The 9,692-nt window shown below is 44.2% G+C and overlaps 1 protein-coding gene across 4 annotated transcripts in view; it reads right to left on the bottom strand.

Annotated features, from left to right (window-relative positions):
- Nucleotides 1–634: 634 nt before the first annotated feature.
- The window catches only part of LOC121552195 (leucine-rich repeat transmembrane protein FLRT2), a 41,301-nt gene continuing 32,243 nt past the window's right edge, over nt 635–9,692 (bottom strand). Inside the window, exons 1-2 of one of the 4 annotated variants that reach the window (XM_041864921.2) lie at nt 9,399–9,477; nt 635–6,856 (exon numbers count right to left, since the gene is read on the bottom strand). In XM_041864921.2, the coding sequence (XP_041720855.1) occupies nt 4,336–6,357 (2,022 nt within the window). In that variant the 5' untranslated portion in view covers nt 6,358–6,856; nt 9,399–9,477 and the 3' untranslated portion in view covers nt 635–4,335. The other 3 variants (XM_041864920.2, XM_041864923.2, XM_041864922.2) reach the window with 3 other exon arrangements.

Raw genomic sequence — 9,692 nt, 5'->3', positions numbered from 1 at the left:
ACATCACGCTTGTGACTCTACAAAGTTGTTGGACGCATTTACATCTTGTTTTGGTTGTTTCGGATAATGTTTTGCTCAATAGGAACTGATTGGTGAATTATGACTGGAGTACTGTAAATATGATTTTTCTGAACACTAAATTAGTCCTGATAATGCCATGATTAAGGAAAATCATGAATGAATCAGGAATAATGATGAGTGAGAAAGTTACAGAGGTTAGAACAAAACATGCTAACCTCTCACCATTACCAATAACATGGGATGTTAGCATTTCTGGGGAGGTATGATCTTTGCGACCCAACAAGTTTGTAGTCACTAACGTGATGTAGCCATTTCGTACTAGAATATGGCACTAAACTGTTGACTACTTTAATACACCATAAGTGAATTTGTCCAAATACATAAAGTGCTTTCATTTCTAAAAGGTTAAACAGATATTTATGAAAATACCTTCAAACAAAAGGTAATACTGTCGTATTGAAACATTTAATCTCAAATCCAAAATGCTGGAGTATAGAGCCAGAAAAAAATTGCTTCACTGTCCAAATAAATATGGAGGGGAGTGTAGATTACATGTTTCAGTGAGCCTATAATCTTCTGACTGAAATGACGATGAATGATATCAAATCACATATCACGTAATGGCTCTTTTATTTGCAAAAAGCTTAACTTCTATATTTACATTTTGTGCAAAAACATTTAAAGGTTTCAAGGACTTTACATCGTAAGTTAACCTCAAGGCACATACATGGGACAACAACAATATTTTATAATGAGAAAAGAAATGTAACTTTGGTTCCTAAGTAGCATATTGGTTTATGTTGTTAAAGTCAAAACAACTCAATGTCTAAATGAAAAGCCATAATAGCCGAGAACCCCAAAAAGAAACCAAATGACATGCATTGTTAATTTTCAGCATACTTTCTTCAGTCAAATCATACATGAACAAATAGCCTGTCGTTGTTCACATTATTTCCATTAATTCAACCCAGCAGCTCTATGGGAAAGTGTTTATTAACCAAAACACAGACAATGTAATTACTTCAAACACCCATTAATATTTTGCTGAATACTTCTAGTTTGCTGAAGACTTTTATGTTGGTCTATAAGGTATATTTCACATGAGGGATTTGCCGTCAAACTGAACAAAGACGACTTAAAATGTATTTAATTTTATCCACTTGGGTGCTTTGTTTGAATTGACCTCTCAGTGATTTAACATAATTATTCCAATGAGAATCAATGAGCTTTAAGGAAATTACTATCAAAGCCTGAAACAGTAATACACATAGGTTTCTTTCTCTTTCTCTAATGTGTTCGGTCTAATTCCATTGGTCACGCCATTGCATCTGTGTACTTTCTTCACGAGGGAGGGAATTAAGAGTAATGTCCTGCCGGAAATAACCAACAAGGCTTCTCAGTCACTTTGTATCATTACCCAGCACCATTCAAGGCATCGTTACAAATGAACAGTCTATCATTAGTTATGTGTTGCGTCTATTGCTGTCTGTCATTCTTAGTTTTTTCACCAATATGAAAATATGTGCTTTCCATACAGTAACTATTCAATTACTGTCATTGTCTCTCTCACAGTTTAAACATTGCTTCTTCTCTGAAAAGTCCTTAAACTAACTAAGTGCAGTTAGCCCGTACAGTACTGCATAAAGGTAAGGCAATAAATGGACCTCTATCACTCCTCGGAACATTCTTTAATTTAGGGAAATGTGTTGCAACAGGTTGGCCTGAAAGACTAACATTACATTTAAATCCTAATCACTCATGAAAATAAAGATACATTGCTGTATGGGATTATTGTCAGACAGAAGACCGGTAGGATGAAGTGTTCAGTGGATACATAAGCTTTTAAAGCACTAAGGCCATGTAGCAGTGTGACCTTAGGTCAGTAAATGTCGGTGGGATGTTTTACATAACTTGCCATGTAGCAGTGTCAAACTGACCTTAGGTTAGCTTACGCCGGTGTGGTTTATTGGACGTAACTTGCAATGTGTATCAAACTGACCTTAGGTTAGCTTACGCCAGTGGGGTTTATTCGACGTAACTTGCAATGTGTATCAAACTGACCTTACGCTGGTGGGGCTTTAATACAGGGTGATACGCTGATATGTGTAAGTTGGTAGACAAAGTGGAGACCCTTTGATAACTACAGAAGAGCAACTATCATTTCTTAACGAAAAATAATAATTCTGCATTATAAATGGACATTTGACTCAAAACCCTATGAAAGCACGCATGAAAGCTTAAGCATCAATGTGAATAATGGCGTTATAGTGTCTATTGCGTCATAAGCTCCCTACTTACTATTTCTGGAACTACTGAAGGAGTTATTATTAACGGCAGATATGCACTGGCATGGTAATTCTTCAAAGAGAGACAATACAACAGAGAATTTAGCCATTAACAACTCAGCACAAAACGAGAGTTCCACCCTTAAAATGGTGTTTACTGTTGATATTTTTAAATTCCAGCCAAACCAATGCAATGTAGTGGTTTTATGGTGTATATAAGCCAGTGACTTGGTGCCCTGTGAATGGTTAACTCTTGTCATTTGACCTTCCCCTCTCTCTCGCTCTCTCTCTCTCTCTCTCTCTCTCTCTCTCTCTCTCTCTCTCTCTCTCTCTCTCTCTCTCTCTCCTACCTCTCTCTTTCTTCCTCTCTCACTCTCCTCCCTCTTCCAGCTTGTGATCCGAACTGCCAAGTGAAAATAACGTCTGCATATTTTCTCCCTTTTTTGGATGAGGATTATGAACGGGGCAGAGGGGGGTGGATCCTTTGAATTCAGCCCTCAAGATAAAATATTGTCAAAGCAAATAAAGTCTGAGTAAGAAGTGCATAACAAAGACTTCTCAGTGGCACCAGGCATTCCTAACTGGGAGCCAGCTAGCCTCTCTCTCTCTCTCTCTCTCTCTCTCTCTCTAACCCTGTGCAGCATCCGAAATATTTGTAATTGAGTCCATGCACTGATCAGATAAGGACAGGTTCATGTATGGGGGCAGCTAACAACCATTGTTTTCCAGACTCCAGATTTAGCTAACATTGTTTTGAATTGATGATGAATGTGTAGTTTGAACCAATCAATCAATGAATCAATAGAATAGTCAATCCCATGTAAACAATCAAATACATCACATGCTACTGTAGGAAAGCCCTTCTATCAACACATTGTAAAGCAGTTAACAGATTTTCATTTGAGTACTTAACAATAAAGGACAAAAGAAAGGCAGATGAGTGTATAACTGTGAGTGTATCTTCTACACATTCATCATCACGGTAGACCCGGCAAAGACAAGACACACAACACAACCTCATGGACCTCCCCCATGATAATATCCATTTCATTTAGCCGCTGAACAACAGAGCTGAGCACTGTTCATTCGAAATGATTCCATAAGTAGCTCCGCAAGCACTAATACTCTAAACAATGCCATTTGAGAATGAGTAATGTAATGCAGCTGAGGCAATGGACTCATGGATGCTGGAGGTGAGGGACATCTTAGACTTCTGCTACCTCTCTCGCTACTCTATACTGACTGAGAGAACATGCCCCCCTAGTGGCCACAGCTGGAACGACCTCCTCTGTCAATGGTGGCAAATCTATATCCAACAGTGATGGCATTCTCCCTCCCTTCTCTACCACATTGAAAAGTGTTCACTTAGTCCTGTGAAGGTAGTCTCCTTCCCATCCCTACTACATTCAAACGTGTTCACTTAGTCTTGTGAGGGCAAAAGGGGGTGTTGAAAAGTGTGCCCATTCCTCTGATGGGATTTCCACAAAAAGCTCATTTGAATGGCTGCTTACACTCTTTGTTGCATTAGGAAGTGCACTTTGATTCTTTAAAAAAATACCACCAGTGCTTATTTTCCACTGCAGTCTAATCAGCAGTGTTAGTATTTTCCAGACCACTGTGTTATCTTAACTGGTGTTTCTGTGAGGGGGTGGCTCTGCACAAAGGCCATATTTTTTCTTCTGTGGTTAGCAAAGAATCCCAGCCCTCATAGCGCCCAACAACCAAAAAACCCTACAGAGAGGACACCATTTGTCAGAACCAACCCATCGTGCCGTGATTGTACAAATTCTTATGTACAGACAATACTTGAGGAAAAACACTTACTGTATTTGAAACCCGCTGATTAGAAAAACCATTTGTATTCCTTTTTACTAAGAATAAAAAAGATTGCAGATAGAATTCCACATTATTTTCCACAGTATAAATTACATGGTAGACAGAACTTGGAAATATATATGGTACAGTATATTTAATTACTTTGTTGTTTTTTCTATCAGACAACCGGTGTGGGAATATCCTGTGAGAAGCATCACGTGTGGCAGAACTCGGTGCTGGGAACGTTGCTGCTCTTGCAGTAGGCTAAGCTATTGTCACTGAGGTGGCAGTCTCTGAAGCCGATGCCTCCGTTGGGTGTGTAGATGGGCTGAATCCTGAAATCCCCTTTCAAAAGTTGCTCATTGTTCAACGAGACTATCTGAAAGCTGGTCTCAGTCATTTCCAGTATAGAGTTATCCTTTTTGGTCCCTGCCTCGCAGTAATCGTCTTTTCTCCTGCCCCGGTTGTATTTCCACTTGGACGACTCTGAGCGGCTCTTCTTGTGCATGTGCCAACAAAACAGGCTCAGCAGCATTACCAGGACGACCAGGACGGCCCCACCGATCACCCCGGCCAAAAGGAGGGTGGAGTGTGTGTCCTGTTGGGCTTGCTCTGACCCTGTGGCCTTGTTGTTATTGGAGCTGGATGAGGCCGACTTGGTCCTGGCCTCTGAACATATTGTATCCTCGCCTGGGCGGTAGGAGTTGAGGGTGTCCAGCACGTACACACAGATCCGGTACACTGACTTGGGCTCCAAGTTGGTCAAGCTTAGCTTCCGCCTGTCCCCACTCAGCGTCCTCTCGCGGCTGACGTCGCTCATCAGGCTCTTGCCCATCTTGACCCAGGTCACCTTGTAGGCCGTAACGGTGAAGTAGGAAGCCCAGCTCACCTCGATGCAGGAGGCGTTGACCACGTGGAAGGATAGCCGTAGGGGATCCTCATAAGGGGGCAGGGGTCCAGCGGGATGTGGAGGCAGGGCAGGGGGATGGGGAGGGGAGGGCGATGTGAGGTAGGAGGAGGATGTGGAGGTGGGGATGGAGGTGGTCATGTAGGTGGTAATGAGGGTGGTGGAGGTGGTGGTGGGGAGTTGGGTGTGCAGGGGCGTAGAGCGCAGGGTAGGCCAGAGGTCGGGCTGGAGGTCCGTCCCAGCTGGGCACTGGATAGCATCCAGGGTGAGTTCTCTGATTGCCATGCCACGCACACTCTCGGGGCTCTGGCACATGAACCCGCGCACGTTGATGGAGCCTGGCAGCGACTTGAGCCACACCACCACCCATTTGACAGTGCAGTCGCAGCGCCACGGGTTGTTCCGAACAGTGAGCTGTCTGAGGCTGACGAGGCCGTCAAAGACCCCCTGTGTCAGCGTCTGCAACTGGTTGTTGGAGATATCCAGTCTCTCAAGCCTCTGAAAGTCAGAGAAGGCCATCATTGGGATCTGGTCCAACTGATTATCCTGCAGGCTGAGCTTGACCAGGGACTGGGTCGGCAGGAGGGGTGGGGGGAATGTCAGAGAGTTACGAGCCAGCGCCAGCTCCCGGAGGGTGGACAGCTCCTGGAACGTCCCCGGGGCCACGCCCTCGTCTGTCAACAAGTTCCCATCCAGCAGTAGGCGTTGGAGCCGCGTCACGTTCTGGAACGCTTCCTCAGCGATGACGGCGATGCGGTTCTCGTCCAATCGCAGCTCCTTGAGGTCCTCGGGAAGACCAATGGGGACACTGCTCAGGTGGTTCTTGGTGAGGAAGAGCAGCTTGAGGCTGACGGCCTCCCGGAACGCCCCTTCCTCCACCCCCACCGTAGAGATGGAATTATCATCCAGGTGGAGCTCCTCTAGGCGGGGAAGCTGGGCCAAGGCAGCCCTGGAGATGGTCTGGATATTGTTCTCCTGCAGATGGAGCACCCGGATGTTCTTGGGCAGGTTGAGAGGGAACTCATCCAGCTGGTTGCCGTAGAGATACACCGTCTCCACGGAGGCCACGTTGTGTAGTTCCCATGGGAACCCGGCGTTGTTGATCTGGTTGTTGTGGAGGTAGAGGATCTTGTAGCCCTCTGTCACCCCCAGAGGTACTGACGTCAGGCTCCGCTCGTTGCAGTATACAAATGTTTTGTCGCAGCGACACTCCTCCGGGCACGAGGCGACGGGACGGCTGAAGTGCACATTGAGGCTCAGGAGGACCGTCAACCAGAAACGCAGAAATGAACCCCAATTTTTATTCCACAGCCTGGCCTGAAACTCCATAGTGGAAAAACAGAACGGCCTCAAAAAGCAACACAAAAGAAAATGAATAAAAAAGGGAGAAGGATTGAAGGCGTTGAAGTAAATCCTCCAAAAGAGTCGACAAAAACGAAAGTCCTCTAAAATAGTTTGATAATGCTCAGTTCACTTCTTCACGGGGTGGTAGAACAGGAAGCTGTAGGGTTAGGCTTAATCCCCCTGTAATTGGTTAGTCCTCAGCTTTAAGAGGAAAGAGTGTCTCATTAGAAAGAGCAGGTCCTCTGACTGAAGCTGACTCTGACTCCATCCATGCTGATATATCAGATCATGGCAGGTCTCCACAGTCTCAGCTCTTCACAGCACAGGGCCTAGCCTGGGCCAATTTAATGCCAAGTCGCAGCTGAGAACTACCGTGTCCGGGGCCTCCTTCTCTCCTCTCCTCGCCACCCGCCCGTCACCGTCACACACTGCTGGTCCCCGCCCGGGGCAGCGTCCAGGTGGTGTGACATTTAGATCCAGAGACCTGTTCCACAAGACAAAAGAAAAGTGAGATAAGTGGGGGGAGGGGGTGCAGGGTAGGGGTGGTCTGTTTCTCTCCGTGAGAAAAAAGAGCTGTCTATAACTCACGTGCACAGGCTGAAAAAAGGACTCTGTTTCACATACATATTCAGACCCCTACACACATTGATTGTAGACACACACACACACTCTCTCTCTCTCTCTCTCACACACACACACGTACTTAACAGACACACAGATCCACACACACTGACCCTCTCACACCTTTGAAATTTATGCACAGGCTATTTCTTTCAACATTTCAAACCATCTGATAAAAATGCAGGAGAGCTCTAGCACATCCGGTTTAGCAGACATAAAGGGGGCTTTCATTCCTTCCTCTCAGTCAAAGAGGAGAGAATATAGTAGCTGCAAGGACAGCATGTACATTCTGAGCTTTCTACAACAACAAGTCAATGCCTCAGTGCAATTATTTTGAACAGTCTGAAACTTAAATTAGACATAACGGAGACATAAAAGGAGAAAAAGCAACAATAAGGCACCGCAAAATTAAATGAAAAGGGTGTGTGTGTGTGTTGGGGGGGGGGGTATAGGGGATTTAATACCAACCCCAGAGTGACAAACACAGCCTGTCAAATGAAATGGGATTGGAAAATAATTTAGCTCCTCCACCTGCGATAAATGATCGATACTGGACTATTTCTCAACATGGTTTAGAGGTTTAGAGTGGGCACAGTGCTTTGAACTTAACAGGAGCACCGCCCGTGTCAATGCTCAAGAGGCCCATACATTTAATGAATAATTAGGTTTGATAGGTCATATAGTATAGGAGGAATGGGCATAGGGGGAGATTAAGGTTATCTGCATTTTTAGGTTGCTCTGTAGCCTGATGAGTGATGAGATGTGGCACCACTGCTCCTTATAAAGATGAAGCAAAACAATATGAAATACATCTGTGATCTACTTTTCTAAATTGAAAAGGGCTAAATTTAATCAAATAAGCTTCAGGGGAAATAAGGAGGAACCACAAGCTGCAATAAATTTGCTGCCACAGCAAAAGCATCTAAAATGATTATAGCTGCAGAAATAAAGGCTGTGGACATTGGATTGAATTGTGGAGTAAAGATACATCTAAGCAAGGCTGAAATAATGTCTTATATGCACACAATAAAGTTGGCCTTGCATGTATCCAAGTCCAAAATGACATGGACAGAGAGCAATATGCACTCAGACCAAGCAACTCTGCAGGGCAAGTTGTGAGCCAACTGCCAACCCACTGGGCACACACTGGTTGAATCAACGTTGTTTCCACTTAATTTCAATGAAATTCCTTTGAACCAACTACGAATGGACTTTGGGAAGGTGTTTGTGTGAACAGATAGAATAACGTTTTTCAGCTGATGAACTAAGTGATATCGCGGCCAGGTTCAAGCCGATTAGGATTGGATTAAACGACAGAAACGCAATTAAAAGTTTTAAAAGGATAGGGTATTTAAAAGGCGATAAGAAGCAGATCTGGTGTAGGCTACTTCAAAGGCAGCCCAGTGAGTGGTGTTCAATTGAATGAATTATTACAAAGGGGGATTGAGAGCCATGCTGAGCATTGAGATTGCAAATGCAAACGGAGGCTTTGCTTTTCTCTGAACAAAAAAACAAAAATCTAAAACTGTGGGCTTTGTAGCTAAGCATTGATCTTTGACATCTAATTAATGGATTAATACATTTTACAACTGATAAATAAATGACAAAAAACGAAATGAGAATTTACAAGTTGACCATATTTCCTTTAGAGATGGCAGAGGGTTGTCGAGATAATATAATATATTAGGCAGCAGCTTTGCTGGGAATAAAATTAGCACCATAGCTCTTAACAATGTCAATGCTTCAGTGTTAATATATCCATAATAAATCAAATCTAGTTCAATCTACTCATATAGCCTACAAAACTAGAACTCTATATAAACTATTTAAAGAAGTTGTAGTATAGTTGTTTTTATAGCCTTTATGCTGCTATAAAACATTTGGGCTACTGTAGCCTACCTTAGATGAGGCTTTATCCATATTCATTGTATGCCCCTTTAACATGTTCAACTGTTTTCTTTATCCTTCATGCAATCCTAGAATATGACCGTGCGCAATGATCCAGCGCCATTCGGTATTGTTTGTGCGAATCGTTTCCGAGCGCCCTGCCACCCGTGGGTCTTACCGGACAGCATGCTGCCTGAGTCGGGAATCTTCTGCTCTGTCCGCACTTTTCTGCTATTCCGGGGCATGCAGCTCAATCTATGACTACGCTCAACTCAGCCCACCTCAAAACCTTGGACAATGCATTAGAGCGGGAGAGCGGGACTATAGGCACCAGAGGCAGCACCGACTTCTCCCAGTCCCCCGGCCCCGAAACAGTGAACACGCGCTTGCCAATGTATCCCCCCAGAGTCCGGGTTGTTTTGGGGATGATAAACTTGCCTTCTATGCTCGGAATCGCAGAGAGATGTTTACTAAAATGAATTCCGTTGATAGTGATGTGTGTGCAGTGCACTGCTCACCTCCGTCTCGCTCTCTCTCTCGCTCTCTCGTCTCTCGCTCTCTCATCGTCGCTCAGGTCCCTCCTACCCGACCCTACCCTGAATAAAGAATGCGTCTCCCGGAGCAGCTCGGAGAGAGATGGCTAGGAACCACGTACTGCTCCTCCCAACACTGCTGCCCTCATACTTCCTGTGTTATCAGGGAATTTCAACGTTCTTGTTTTTCTAGAGTACTTTATATTCAGTCTATGCATTTTTCACTATATATTTTCCCTAAACACAAAGGTTTATTAGCAATGGTCCAAAACGCAACGA

The sequence above is a fragment of the Coregonus clupeaformis genome, chromosome 36 (genome assembly GCF_020615455.1).
Source record: "Coregonus clupeaformis isolate EN_2021a chromosome 36, ASM2061545v1, whole genome shotgun sequence".
Classification (NCBI taxonomy): Eukaryota; Metazoa; Chordata; class Actinopteri; order Salmoniformes; family Salmonidae; genus Coregonus; species Coregonus clupeaformis.
The sequence above is the reverse complement of the archived record's forward strand: the minus strand, read 5'-3'. Positions and strand labels throughout refer to the sequence as shown.